The sequence below is a fragment of the Mchenga conophoros genome, linkage group LG13 (genome assembly GCF_057382185.1).
Source record: "Mchenga conophoros isolate Kocher_MC1m ecotype Shallow Benthic linkage group LG13, M_conophoros_male_GT1.1, whole genome shotgun sequence".
NCBI classification, from domain to species: domain Eukaryota; kingdom Metazoa; phylum Chordata; class Actinopteri; order Cichliformes; family Cichlidae; genus Mchenga; species Mchenga conophoros.
The window spans coordinates 19,602,788-19,617,388 of NC_140538.1; the positions used below are offsets into that span (position 1 = coordinate 19,602,788).

The 14,601-nt window shown below is 42.4% G+C and overlaps 1 protein-coding gene across 3 annotated transcripts in view; it reads right to left on the reverse strand.

Moving 5' to 3' along the window:
- The window catches only part of dst (dystonin), a 103,396-nt gene that overhangs the window by 49,697 nt on the left and 39,098 nt on the right, over nt 1-14,601 (reverse strand). For all 3 annotated transcript variants that reach the window (XM_085297073.1, XM_085297074.1, XM_085297072.1), the window contains 27 exons: nt 14,139-14,305; nt 13,825-13,937; nt 13,609-13,715; nt 13,406-13,525; nt 13,061-13,156; nt 12,841-12,968; nt 11,355-11,448; nt 11,115-11,269; nt 10,553-11,021; nt 10,327-10,455; nt 10,134-10,211; nt 9,866-10,027; nt 9,512-9,616; nt 9,205-9,300; nt 8,995-9,120; nt 8,755-8,907; nt 8,508-8,662; nt 8,273-8,399; nt 7,922-8,105; nt 7,159-7,316; nt 6,890-7,068; nt 6,653-6,791; nt 6,374-6,567; nt 6,098-6,260; nt 5,937-6,020; nt 5,613-5,720; nt 5,423-5,521 (listed from right to left, as the gene is read on the reverse strand). In XM_085297073.1, the coding sequence (XP_085153199.1) occupies nt 5,423-5,521; nt 5,613-5,720; nt 5,937-6,020; nt 6,098-6,260; nt 6,374-6,567; nt 6,653-6,791; nt 6,890-7,068; nt 7,159-7,316; nt 7,922-8,105; nt 8,273-8,399; nt 8,508-8,662; nt 8,755-8,907; nt 8,995-9,120; nt 9,205-9,300; nt 9,512-9,616; nt 9,866-10,027; nt 10,134-10,211; nt 10,327-10,455; nt 10,553-11,021; nt 11,115-11,269; nt 11,355-11,448; nt 12,841-12,968; nt 13,061-13,156; nt 13,406-13,525; nt 13,609-13,715; nt 13,825-13,937; nt 14,139-14,305 (3,888 nt within the window). The remainder of the gene's footprint in view (nt 1-5,422; nt 5,522-5,612; nt 5,721-5,936; nt 6,021-6,097; nt 6,261-6,373; nt 6,568-6,652; nt 6,792-6,889; nt 7,069-7,158; nt 7,317-7,921; nt 8,106-8,272; nt 8,400-8,507; nt 8,663-8,754; nt 8,908-8,994; nt 9,121-9,204; nt 9,301-9,511; nt 9,617-9,865; nt 10,028-10,133; nt 10,212-10,326; nt 10,456-10,552; nt 11,022-11,114; nt 11,270-11,354; nt 11,449-12,840; nt 12,969-13,060; nt 13,157-13,405; nt 13,526-13,608; nt 13,716-13,824; nt 13,938-14,138; nt 14,306-14,601) is intronic.

Genomic DNA, 14,601 nt, shown 5'->3' on the forward strand with positions numbered 1-14,601 from the left:
TGCTTGGTCAAACTGCAGAAGCTGCTGACTCAGTGCTTCATCCAAAAGACCTCTTTTGAGAGCCTCGGTGAGGGTAACTCTCTCTCCACATGACGGGTCACAAATACCTCCAGTGCAGGCCTGGGCCTCTAACAGCCGCAAAGCAGTAGCTCTGTCAGTAAAGCCCTGTTGAAAACCCTGAAAAACCGAAAGCCTTTTCTTCTGAGTGACATCCCAAAGTCCAGCAATGGGGCTGTTAACATCTTCCACAACAACCATTCTTGAAAATATCATGTCTGCGATCTCAGTGATACTAAGAAGACCTCTGCGATAGCTCTCAAGCTCAGACGATTCCAGGAATCTCTGACTTAGAGCCGACTCAAGGCAAAGCTGTCGGCCACCTTTGACATCAGTAATGACGTGAAGTGGGGTTCCACTGGGGTCAGCTGTGGACTTCTCCTGCCATTCACTCTCCTGCTGTGACAGAAACAGATATGTCTTCTTGTCAATGTGTTTCCCCTTGAATGCTTCATAGGCTGACATCTCAGTGCCACAGTTGCTGTTGACAACTGACACCCTATGAGAGCTGGCAGGAGATGTGCTTGTTAGGTGCCTCTGACCAAACGGAAAGAGAAACACTCCACCACTGATGTCGTACAAGCATGCCTTCAGTATGTCAGAGTAGTATGCTTTCTGCCCAGTGTCAGGGTTGTGATAACCTTTGGGGTTACTGACTGGATCATAGAGACTCTGTAGAGTCTCCTTGTTCAAAAGACCCTGATCTACAGCAATGTGAGCTGTTACCCTGACCCCAGTTGCTGGGTTTATCAGTCCTCCAGTAGCAACCTGGACCTCGAGGATCTTTTTGGCTTTGTATCTATCGAGAATCCTTTCCTCCATGGCCTGAAACACAGACAGCTTTTTGCCTTTAAAGATGTAGCCACTAATAGCTTTCTCAGCCTCCATCAGTCTGTCTTTCAGGCTCGGATCTATAATCCCCCTCTCCAATGCCTCGGCAGCTGAATGCGTTTGTCCGGTAGCCAGATCTGTAAGGCTTCCTGTTGCAGCCTGAGCCTCGAGAAACTCAAGGGCATATGTCTTTGCTAGGAAGCCCTTCTCAGCAGCTTCCAGGAAGGATATCTTTTTCTTGCTCGACTCCACATAAATTCCAGCAATAGCAGCCGGTTTGCCGATGTACTCTTCATCCGAGGGCCTAAATTTGACAATATTTTGAATGCTTACACCCCCTTTGAGGTCTGGGAGCTTTTGGGGAGTTGAATATGTCACGCTCTGCTGTCCATTGCGGTCTGTTATACTACTCTCTGATGCGCTTTGGTACATTTTTGTCTTGCTGACATTAGTTTCGTGCAGCTGTTTGTCTTTAAGTCCCAACAGAGCCATGTATCCCTGTGCTGTCACAGAGCTTTGGAAATCAGTGTTAACGTGGCTCTTGTAAGTCACACTTTGCACATCTTTCTTGAGAAAAGCGGGAGTTTGATAAGGGGAGCTATCCAACATTGAGTTTGTTGTTGAATCCTGCTGAAGGCTTTGACTGTGAATGATCTCCCTCTTATCTTGTCTGACATGTTTAATCACTTCAAGGGTGATTTTGTTCTCCGTTGTTGCCATCTGTAGATGTGACATTGGAAGAGCTATTAAGTTTTTACAGCTACAATTATTAATATCAACTAACAGAAAAAAACAACTACTGAAAGGAGCATACTGCATTTAAAAATACTGGATCTGTTAATAAATGCACTATTATGTTCCTGTAATGCAAAATTCAGCCTCGTGCGTACCTGTGAGGACTTTTTCACTGAGAGAATCTCTTCATCTCTCCTGCTTTTTGTATCTTGATTTGAGTGCACCATTTTCTGCATTATAGCGACATCTGCATTCATCAGATCAGCCTTGTTGTCTTTCACATACTGGAAACTGCACTGAGTCGCCTCTAATCCGAGTGTCGAAAGCTTCTCCTGAAGGCCTTTAACCTCTTTGACGTACAGCACTATTTGTTCCCGCAGAGATCTTGCCTCATTTTCTCTCATTGTGAGTTTCCACTCGCTGTCTTTCAACAGCTGTTGAAACTTTGTCCATTCACCCGTTTGCTCATTGCAAAGGCTTTGCATAGCACTGATTTTTGACTTGAGTTCGACTTTTTCTTCCTCGAGTTCGTCTATTTGAGATTTTGCTTTTGACAAGTCTCGCTCGAGCTTCGTTCTCTCTTGCTGCACTTTGTCCATTTTGATTTGAAGCTGTTGGTCCAGTTGTTGCTTTGAATCAGCTGTGCTCTGATGTTTTATCTGCTTCATGTCTTGCTTGAAATACTTATTCAGCATCTCTGCTAGTTCAGCGCTGTGCACTTTGGATTTCTCGCTGTCGTTTGTGAGCTCGGACTGCAGTAAAATGATTTTTCTCTCTATTTCAGTTTTCACTAGCAGCAACTGCCTGTCATAGCCCTCTCTCTGGAGTTCTAGTTTGCTCTTTAACTCCTCCAGCATTTTCTTACACTTATCCAGTTGTTCCTCCATCTGCTGGGACCTCAGCTGAAGCGCAGCGTTTTCTATTTGCTTTTGCTCGGCTTCCGATTGGGCGTGCTGAAGGTTTTCTCTCAGTTTTCTGACTTCAGATCCCAATAAGATGCTTTTCTCTAATGCCTCAGCTTTCTCCCTCTTTAAAAGTGTATTCTCATTTTGTAGGTTTGATCTGGATTTCTCAGAACTGGACATCATTTCTTTGATTGCTATTCTATTTTTCTGAAGCTCAGCCTCCAGCTGAATTAGTTTGGACTCTTTGACTTTTCTCTCTTGGGCCTCTTTTGCTAACTCGTCTTTTGTTCTTTGCAGTGAGGAGCTTAAATCTGAAAGTTTAGCGTTCAGGTTCTCGGCTTTCCTTTCCGTTTCTCTCTTCTCACTCTGAAGCGTGTAAAGTTCCTGCTTTACGTTTTCTGTCATTTTCTCCGAGGTGCTGGTTAACCCCTTAAAACTGTGCTTTTGTTTGAAAAGCTCATCTTCTAAAGCTTTGATTTTACTGAGATGCTTTTGATTCTCTGCACATTCCTTCTGCAGTTGTGCATTTTTAGCATTCAGCATCACTTTCAAATCATTGATTTCAGCTTTCTGCATGTGGACCTTTTGATTTGCCGAATTCTTGTCAGAAAGCACTGACATCAGCTCAGTTTTAAGAGAGGTTATTTCTTTCTCATAACTGGCAGTACTTGAACTGAGAACTTTGATTTTCTGCTGCAGTTCAGTCATTTTCTTTACCTCCTCACTGTAATCTTGCAGTTTAATTTGAAGCTCATGAGAGCTTTGCGATTTCTTATTCAGCTCCTCCTCGATAATTCTGACCTGTGATTTGGTGCCCTCTACTTGAGCCCTGAAGATTTTAATTTGCTGATCCTTGCTGTCAATTTCCATCATCGCCTGATCCAGTTTAGCTTTGATGTTCTTTAGATTTTCCTCCATCTCCAGATTGATCTGTTTCATCTCATCTACTCTCGCCTGCCACTGAGAAGCAGCTAATTCACTTTTTTGAAGTTCTGCTTCCAGATTTTTACACTTGCCCTGCAGCGCCTGCTCAGATTTTTTCATTAAGCTACTTTCTTCCTTTGCTGTTTGAACTTGCTGTTTCCAGCTGTCGATCTCTCTCCTTAAAGACCTGAGCTTTTGTTCTGAAAGTGACCTCTCTTTTTCCATTGACTCCATCTGGATGTGAAGACCTTGAATATTACTCTCCGATGAGACATTCATCCTCGTCAGCTCACTGGATTTAAACTTCAGCTGATCTATTACTGACTGCTTGGAAGCCAGGTCTAATTCTAAGCTGTTAATCTTGTAACTATTTTCCTGTTCAATGGAGCTTTTTTTCTGCAGCTCTCCATGGGCGATGTTCAGCTGCTCTTTAAGGCCTTCTATTTCAGTGCTGTGAAAAAACATGTTTTGTTCCAGAGAGGACTTTGCTCTTTTGAGAGATCTGATTTCGTCTTGAAGCTCATTGATGGATTTCTTCATGTTCTGTGTTTCCTGCTGGAGTTCCTCTGATTTCTGTCTCATGCTAATCCTCTCAGCTTCCAAGTCCATCTGAAGTTTCTTCAGTCTGTTATTGCTGTCATCCAACAGCTTTTTATAACTCTGTGCTTTTTCTTCAGCCATGTCTGCTTTTCTCTGGACCAGGACCAGCTCCTCTAATTTCTGCTGCAGAACATCCACCATCGTGCTGTCATTTTCTCTGAATGCAGATGATCTCAGCTCACAGTCTCCTGCTGACTGGCTGTCAAAGGCCAAAGGCTGCTGAGCCACACTTTTAGCATGGATTTGGCTTTGCAGCTCATGAACAGTGGCAAAGTCTATTTCCTCCACATCTTTTTTTCTGTGAAGGCTTTGGGTATTAATATCGTGGCCATCGTTTCTATCTTTTAAGAAATCGTCTAGCTTCTTCTGAGTCAAAGACCACGTGGCCTCTGACTGCTCGATTAACATTTTTGTGTGCTTTAATTCCTGCTCAATTGCCATTTTGTCTTTAACTGCTATCTCTAATTTAGCATGATACTGATTCAGATCATGCTCGAGCTGGGATTTCTGACACTTTAGATCACCAATTGTCTTCTGCTGTGTTTCTATTTCTCCTTCCAACTTTTCCAACTGTTCTTGCCTCTCAGTCAGCAAAGCCTCCTGCTCCCAGACCCGCTGCTTAAGTTGACTAATCTCTATATCCTCTGTAGCTTTTTGGAGCTCCATGCTTTCTGTCCACCTTTCATTCTCTGCTCTTTCAAAAGCTTTTCTCTTCTATAATGGGAAAAAACACAAATCATCCACTGTAGACATTGTAAATTAGCGCCATTAATAATAAAACAATCTCTCCAGGAATTTCCTTAATGAGTTTTGTTTATAAAAGAAGAGATAGTTGTACTGTAAATGCCTAAAAACTGCAAACATACCATCAATATTTTAGGTTTGATTTTATTTCAGTTATAGTTTTATATGTCAAAACTAAGCTTTAGAACTAATGCACAGATTCCTGGAGAGACATTTAAAAGAGACATATAAGATCTACTGCAGCAGAATTAGAAAAAAGCTTTCTCATCCCAGCAAGTCAATATCTCCAGGAAGGAGCTACCATCCATGCAGACATGCACTGCTCCATTTCCTTTGCTTCTTTTGTACAATGAAGCAAACTCTCTTCCCTCACGATGAGACCTCCATCTGGGATAATTGTCTTGGAGTGAGTCAAAAAGTCAAGGTAGACAAGTAGTGGAAGTGCTGTGAGCCACTAAAACAAGCTGATAAAAAAAGAGAAGACCACCCAGGAAGCATGCCCATGTGCGACAATACAGCTACATTGGCATCAGGAAACAAATGGTGAACAAATTGAAATTGAAAAAGTGCCACACGAATCCCTGTTACCACAGAAAGTTTTATGTGTTAAAGCAAGAATAACTCACCTCCTCGTCCTCAGTTCTCTTCAGCGTTTCGCTGGCAAACTTCACATACTGAGTCATCAGAGTCACCAGAGCAGTGTAGCGCGTTCGGAGATCCATAAACTATAAACACAACCAAGTATATTACTGAGCAGGCACTGTTGTTCATACAGAACTCATTTCTTCTGCTGACAAAGCCAAAATAAAGTTTCACCTCCTGCTGAATGGCATCAGAAGAACTCTGCATCCTCCGTTTCTTGAGAGGAGATTTGTGCTGGGAGTCGACCATCGCTCTGAACGTCATCAGCTGAAGTTCATAATCCTAAAAAAGAATTTCACATGAATTGATGGTGAACTAGTTTTTGTTAGATTATTATTGCTCAGTCTCCTTTCACCAAATGTCAACAAAATGTGACTAACTGCTGCACTATTCAGAAAAAATATTCTGCAAAAGCCTGCAGACCTGATGCGTTACTGTTTAGATAACAGAACTGTAAAGTGGGGGTTAAACTAAATTAAAGACAACAAATGGCTTCACCTTAACAGCAGATGAGTACTGCTCTGAGTACTTTTGACATTCGTCGATACTGCTCTGTTTCTTCTCAATTTCAGCAACAAGGATCTGAAAAACACACATTTTAATACATTGTGTATCTATATAAATGTTTTTTGCTGTGAATAACTTCTGTGTTGTCCTACTTTTTGTTTGTTTAACAGCTCAGCCAGTGCCTTGCTATCCTCAGGCTTGTGTTCTTGGGCCTTCAGCTGTGCTGCCTCCATGTCTCTAACCCATTCATCAAGGCTACTATAGGAGTCTCTGTAGTGCTTCAAAGATTTGCTGATACCATCCAGGTCGCGGAGCCTGAAAATTGGTTGGATAAGCTTTTAGTGATCAATACATACACTGACTATTTTCTGCAAAAACAGCTGGTGTGCTTGATTTAATTCAGAATGAATAAATGAAAAAAGCCAAACCTGCTATCGATCTGCGAGTGGATGTTCTGCCACCTCTCGCTCAACTGATCCGCCTTTTCTTTGTGCCAGTCGAGGTCAAAGTCGCGCTCGTTGTGCGCTTTAAACATGCGGTCACTGATGAGTCGCGCCTTCTGCAGCTCATCCTCCATGTCGTGGAATGACTCCTGTCTCTCATCAATCTCTGTCCGCCAGTGCTGTGTGCAGAAGCAGGAATGGTTAACAAGTGAAGTCAAAACACTGGGTGTGTTGGTGAAATACTGTATCATGTTGGTGTAACACCTTTAGTGTGGAAATGACATTTTCAATGGATTTGACATCAGGGTTCATGGCATCTTCTTCATAGAGTTTGGACTCATAGGCCTTAACAAGCGCCTCTGCACTCTGACTGTGTTTCACCACTAAACTCACAGTTTTTAATCTGCAATAGAAGAAAAAGGTCTTTAGTTCTAATATTCTTTTGTATTACAAACATACATATAAATGAATTACCTAATTACAATGAAGGGAAACTCTTACTTGTCCATATAAATGGAAGACATGGAGTACACTTGGCTCATGCTCTGAATGAGGACTGTGAGCTCAGATGAAAGCGTTGCCACAGACGGAGAACCTGCGGCCTGTCTGAGGAACAGCTCGCACTTCTCCTTCATGGCATCCAGATCCTCCTTCAGCTTATTCAGCTCTGCCGTCTTCCTCTGCCAGAGCAGATGAGGGCGGGGGGATGATTTAAACTGACAATAACAGCGAAGTTCTCGAGTATCATAAATGAGTATTGCAATGTGTACCTCATGCTCTGTGATACGCTGCAGACTCTGCTCCAGGTCATCTCTTTCCAGGGGTGAGCGTATTTGCCTGATCAGGTGTTCTTCATGGGCCTCCAGATGCATACGGAAGTTGCGTATTTCCGAGATGTAATGATTGTACACCGACTCCTCGTGTTCCTCTGTGTAACAGAAAAGGATCAAAGTCTATTAAAAATACTGACATCTTGGTTGCATTTTTCTTTTTGAGAGTAATAAATATAAAGCTTTGCGTTATTTTGAAAATCATCCAAAGGAAAATAATTTAAACCCAAAAATACTGCAGTTTAAACTGACTGCCTCTAGGTGGCACCCTTATTATGCTATAAGGTCAAGTAAGGTCTGATGCAATGGAGCTCAATCCACTGAACTTTGTATGCTGCTGAGGTGGAGTCAGTCCCAAAATGAGAAAATTATGACTAGTGCATTGAGAAAAAAACAATCTTTTAAAAGGAAATGCAAATATTTTATACTGTATATGTGAATACTGCCCACGTGCATATGTATCAACACAGCGGAACAAATATTCTTCAAATTTTCCCAAAATTAAAATTCATGACTACACATAACACTTTAACGGCATATCAGTGCAGTATTTACATTCACAGCAAAATCAGAGTAATTCCAATAGGTATTAACTTAAGGCTTAAAAGGCTTAACAGCCATGTGTTTCCCTTTGCTGTGTTTTGTACAATGTACACAAGCTGCTTGTTGTTACGCAGAAGGGGAAGGGAGATTTGAGCCTTGCCTCTCTCTGCGGATCTGAGCAGTTCCTGGTAATACTCCTTACACGCCGCCACGTCTCTCTCGAGCTGCGCGCAGTCCGCCATAGTGAATACCTTTGACTCCTCGCTGTCTTCCAGGAACTCATCAAAGTGGGACTGCAGGTTGCTCAAGACCTGCTGATGCTCACCTGGCAACATGGTCTTTATCTGGAGTGATGAGAGCAAAACAGTCAAACAAATAAAAACAAGTGTAAATAACACAAACTGGCATTTTCCTAGAATGATCGTTATCAAACTGAAGCGTGATTATCACAAATGATCGTCAAAAGAAAAGCTCGACTGACTGCAGTCTGAAAAAACAAACTTCGACATACTGAAGCCACATTCCAGTTGCGGATGGCTTGAATGTCAGCCATTAGATAATGCCAAGACACCACACTCTTCATGTTGACGTGGGAGTGGTGCCACAGTGCCAGGACGTTCTGATATAACTGCTCAGTTCTGCAGAAGCAAAGGTTATATTATTAATATTATTTGCTGCGTCAATGAAATTTGTGAAAAAGATTACTATAGGGGAACTGTAGGAAACTTAGCATCCTACCAACTCACCTTGAAGCCATATCAACGGCCTCTTTGTTGGGTGGAGGGACAGTGAAGCAAACAGAGGGAACCATCGCCTCATTACCTGCTGGGTTGATGACTTTCCACTTAGCCCGGTGAGAGTTACTGGCCAGTACGCACTCATCCTCTTTATAAATGGTAATCTGAAAGAGTTGACAAACCGTAACTGATTTACTATAAATGTTTTATATAAACCGAGATTAAATGTGATGATTCACGGCACCAATAATAGTACCTCTATCTGACGATAATCACAGATCGCTTTAACAGGGATGGAGGATCTTAGTGGATTTTCAGGGTTTCTGGGCTTGAGCTGCACAATATTTTTAGCCCTGCCCACCAGCCCAGCCACAGTGCTGCGGTACTGAAGGAGCTGCTCTTTCTCGTCCTAAGGACACAGAAACCCACAAAAAAATGTGTTTTCTTCATTTCGCCTTTAAATGCACACACACTTCATATCTTTCTGTCATTTTACCATGGACTCCTGAATGAGATCCTCCAGTCTGTGTAGGCTACTTGTTCGATCACAGCTGTACTTTCTTTGAATCGAATCCTGCAAATTTTTCAGGTAATCCATGGACTCTTTGGCATCACTGAAAAACTGCACAGTGAAGGAAAGAGAGTTGAATTAGATGTGGCAAACACTTTGCTGCATTCGCTGAAACAGTCCACGGCAGCAACTCACCTCAAAATAAATGGCATTCTCCTTGAGATGTTGTTCGACACATGAGCAGAGCTGTAAAATCCAGCTCCACTGGGTCTGCATTGCAGCTTTGTATGCCTTAAAAACAAACCCCAACATTAATTTTTTCAGATTAAAAAAATACATACATATCTTGGCATCATAACTGGAAAATTACAAGTTGAATCAGGACTTTATAATCTTGTAATTGCTGTGAAAGATGAATGCAGGGTGGAGTCACTGCTGCTAGTCCAAAATTTGGATTCTTAATTGTCATATTGAGGATGCACAAAGAACACAAAGGGCTTACTTCAATAGTTAGCCTGGCTGGGTGGTTCTTGAGCATAAGGCGCTCTGCCTTGTCCTGCACAGACTTGATGGCTTCCTCCTTTTCATCCAGCTCCCTCATCAGGTCCTGTATTAAGACATTAAGCTGAGCATCACTGGCATTCTGCCACGGCATAAAACCAGTTAGTCCATCATCTAACAAAATCTCATATCCCGTCTCACTGATTTTAAGTTTAAAAGCTAAACATTCAAGCCCCAGTTCCTTTTGATGCGAATGGTGCCTCATTAAATAAATGGAGCTATAACGTAAGCAAAAACTAGAAAGCCAAATCGTTGTTGATGGAAGGTTTACTAGCTTCAACAAGCAAAGACTTACAGCGTGGTAATCCCTTTTTTTGGAGATGTTAATGTTGCGATCGCTCCAGTCAAAGGCAACCTCCTCTTCCTCCTTCTCGTTCAGCCAGATGAGCTCTTGAGTTGCCTGTGATACAAAGTCATGCAGGCTCTCCAGGTGGCTTTGCCGCTCCCTGGATGAGCTCTGAAAGAGACGGGCGAGTCAGACAAAAACAAGCACGTAAGCAGTTGTAGTATTTATTGGAAAGCCATTCATAAATTCGGAATATTAAGCTCGACAAATCTCTCACCAAGAGTCGTTCATACTGCTTTTCCAGTTTGTTCAGTTTGTCTGAAAAGCTGAGCTTTAAAGGCATCGTCATCTGAATCTGAGAAAAGAAAAACATGTTTATTTATTTATTTATTTATTTATTTTATTTTTTGGGGGGGGGGGGGGTTCTAACACAGCTAACAAAAATTTATGCAACTGCAAGAAATACTTACTTCACTTATTTTGGCTTCTTTAAGACTCATTTGGAATTCTTCGATCACTCTGTGTACATTTTTGTGGTTATCTAAATTCATTTTCACACTTGGCATATCAGATCCCCACTCTGAACGCTCCAGCTCCATCTTAACAACAGAAAAAAAACTCAACACAGATACTCAGCATCTCATTTTAAGTGCCTTAAAATAAACCCACACCAAGTTATAAATCAGAGATGCTCACCTGCATCTCTTCTACCCAGTTTAGAAGGTCCTGAACAAACTTCATGTTGACCTCTTCTTCTGTCAAGCTGGGGTCTGCCAGTGAGGACTTCAGTAAGGGCTTCCGGATCTGCATGTTTTTCAAATGCCTGAGGCTACCTGGGACCATGTCACCACCGCTCCCCAAGTAGCTCTGGACTGATGCAGGCTGCAGACTCGGGGTCAAGGCAGGAGTCAAGGATGGGGTGAGGCACGGCGTAAGGCTGGAGGTGAAGGTGGACCCAGGGGTACCTATTCCCCCTGGGGTGAGTGCAGGAGTAAGGGCTGGTGTCAGGTTAGTGTTAATGCTCTGGGAGAAGCCAGAGTTCAGACTCTGTGTGATGCCTGAGATCATCATTTTGGTTTGCTCTGTTGTCAGGGTGCGGCCTTTGCTGTACACAGAGGAGCATTCGGCTCTCAGGGCTAGAAGATCATCGCGGAGTTTTGACACCCTGTATAGAAGCAGATGACAATTTGAGACATGTTTTTTTAATGACATGAGGAAATTTCAGTGTTTTATTTATACAGAAGGATGTACTTTGTACCTTTGGACAAGCTGATCTGCAAATGGGAATTTTCCATCCAGGAGAATCTGGATATCCACTACTTGTTGTCTGAGAATATTCTCACACTCCAACAGGTAGCCAGCGATCTCAGCTTCATTTAGGAACTGAATACCAGACTCAAGACGTTTTGCATCCTTTGAAAAGAAAAAGAAAGGACTTCCAACTCATTGCTATTTTATCACAGCTTGCTGGAGTATTAAACTGAGAGTGCATGCTTACAGACTGCAGGGCCGTTCTCGCCAGTGCAAGCTTGTCCTCGCCGTTAACACAGTCTCGCTGAACCCTGTTGGCAATCTGCTGCAACATTTCAAGCCTAAAAAAACAAAGATGGAAAGTTATTTTACTTGTTTTCACTTGTTTAAAGTCAAAATGTCTAACTCCCCCCCCCAAAAAAAAAAAATTGAGTTGTCACACAGTGCGCTCACCTGGATCCATAGGCAATGTTGTTATTGAGAAACACTGAGCTGTTAATCTGTAAAGGCTCAGAGTAGACGGTGTCACCAGAGCCGTAGCTGGTGAAACTACTGTTGCTCCCGCTTAAATAAGCCATCTTACTTTACAATGCAAAACTCCTACTGCAGACAAAATCACTGTTTTTCATCCTAACCATCCCCCGAAACAATATCGGGCTCCAAATTCGACAGCTCGATGAAAGCATTCGCAGACCTAACTGAGGGAGCTGTTTTCAACTTGCTCATATTTATAGTGTCACAGCCAGGTGAGGAGCGAGTACAAACTCCCACCCTGAAATACTATGCCGCCCTCGGGGAATAAAAATTAAACGGCAGGTTGAGACAGTCCAGCGTTGTCAGAACTGAGTCTGTTTGGAGGACAGCCAAACTGCTGTAATTGCTGTTTCTGCCAGTTTTCACCACACCCTGAAATAATGCAGTAAATATGATGTGTTTATAGACCATGGAGGAAGGAATTGATATGTAAACTTGTCTAAACGACCATCATTCATAGGGAATTTGGGAAGGTGATGTGTGAGTTTCCATAGAAATACCAGCTACACTGTAAAGCAAACAACAGATGGGGTTCAAATACTTGAAAGTCTTCGCCAAAGAAAATCGCTGCGTCGGTTCACACTTTGACATAAACTTGTGTTGATTGCATTTGCAAATTTTTGCCACACAGGAATCAAGATAATCGAGATTTGTTTTTGTGCTGCTGACTTTGCACTTCATTATTCAAGCAGAATGTAGCCCATCCTCATCATATGCGTAGCATGCACTTTGGCTGTAAACCTGAGCTGAAATATATCATGTAAACGAGATCTTAGATCAGTTGGGGGATTTCTGCTTTAATGAGGCAAATCGCTCTCCGACATGCTACACTGACCATCGGTGTCTGGTTTCATTAAAGCCATTAGCAGGCTTGCAATACGACACCGAAGCACTCTCCTCACGCCACCCTCAGAAAATATTTTGCAGACTCACTTAACATGTGTCTTCATGTTTATCCTTTTTTTGAAGAAAAGCAGCTCATCAGTGATGGTTTGATTTCTGCATGTGACCTCCAACACACACACAGTTTGTCATATTAAATACCCACTACATTGACTTATGCGCCTACACATTAGCAGAGTTAATTTCTTCTGCCCATTAAAACCATAAAGTCATAAATAAATTAGTTTATAGAGACTATAAAGATGAGACCTTAAATCACATTAGGATGAGCCTGGGCAGAAAAAGTGCACACCTACCTTTCCACCTCTGGCCTCAGGCTCTTCTCTCTTTCCAGCATGGCGACAATTAGTTTACCCCATTCCTTCTCCACATCATTCGGATGATGACCTGGGGGTAACTGAAGACGTCCAAACTCGATCCACATCTGTCAGGGACAACGCCGGCACACTTATTATCGCTGCAGTGCGTAAGACCATAAATGCAGGAAATGTGTAATCCAATCGTGCACATGTGTACCTCAAGCATTTTGTAGAGATTTTTGATTTTTGTTTTCTCATTTTCTTTTTGTGGGATTTCATGTTCTTTGAATTGAAGATATTGTGTATAAAGTGCCTGTAAAATAAAGAGCAGATTACATAAAAAACAACTTATTTAAAAGTGTCCGATCACTTTTCTGTACCCCCTGCATAATAATCTCTCATGCAGCAAACGGATGCAGCTGCCCTCTCACATCATTAGCATCGCTTTAAGTTGAGCATTAAATTGCAATTATCCTTTACCTTTCAGACATACAGATATGCCTACATTCCAAACACAGTGTAAAACGGGATAACTGGAGCTCATCTTGTTGTGGTGCCATACCTTGAGTTCTACAGGGTTATTGGGGAATGATCTACTTGACATTATGGCCACATTGTGTTTGATCCACTGGCTGAGGTATTTGATCATGTTCTGGTACTCCACCCATTTGATATCGACGTCCTGTTTATAAGAGAAGAAGAATCATGAGAAATAAGGGATTTCTTAGCATTTTAACTTGGACTCGTTGAAGTCGCTTAACTTACATTAGGACTAACTCCTTCAACTCCATCGGGTACTTTGGGGAAGGCATCGTACAGTGTTGAGACGTAGGTGATGACTGATTTTTCATCAGGAGACTGGACGTCAACATCTGATGAGAAACGTACAAACCCAGGGGTCACGAATGACAGCAAACAAGAGCAAGCTGCACTCTGAGAGTTATTTTTCATGATTTGAATGACTCTGTATGTGACTCTTACCCTCAGGATCCAGTAGTCTGGCCACCCCCAGCTGTTCAGCTACACAAAATGCGTCTTCTAAATTTGATCGGTTGGTCTGTGTTGACACACGGCTCATGTCCACAAGGTCCGGTCTGTAATAGAAAGAGGCAGAGGTAGGTAGAGGTAAGGTACACACGGTGTATTACTGTAAGGATAGGGCAACTAAAGCTATAAAAATAAACTCAAGCAGTGATGTCCATATTAGCTGCATTTTTTGAATAAATCAAAAGAAAACCAAAAGCACTATTGTTCTGCAAAAACATGCTGTGTTGTGTGTGTGTTTGTTATAGTACCTGTATTTGTGAATAAGGGCATTAAATAGCCTCCCATCCCTCCACGAGGTTGTGAAATTTTCACATCGCACACCTACGTAGCCCTCTGTCGTCTGCTTGGACCAGAGCAGCAGTCTCTCCTTGGCTGTCATGTCCTCGGACTCTCCCGTCACATGGATCTCCGAGATCTGCCGCAAGGCAAAACAAAAAAACAAAACGCAGAAATGAAATGGCATGACTTCCACGCCTGAGGGTTCAAAGACATCAAATCAAACACATAAACTTGCGATGCACTGCTCTGTGGCATTAAAACTTTATCTTCACTGATTTGCCTGTTTTATAATGGGCTTTAAATGGTCTGGCACCTTCATGTTTCTCTGACCTTTTGCACCTCTGTGTTCCATCCCATCCTCTCCAATCTCAGGCCCCTGGCCTTCCAAAAGTTCCCAAAGCCAGAAGAAGAACTACTGGGCAGCGTGCTTTT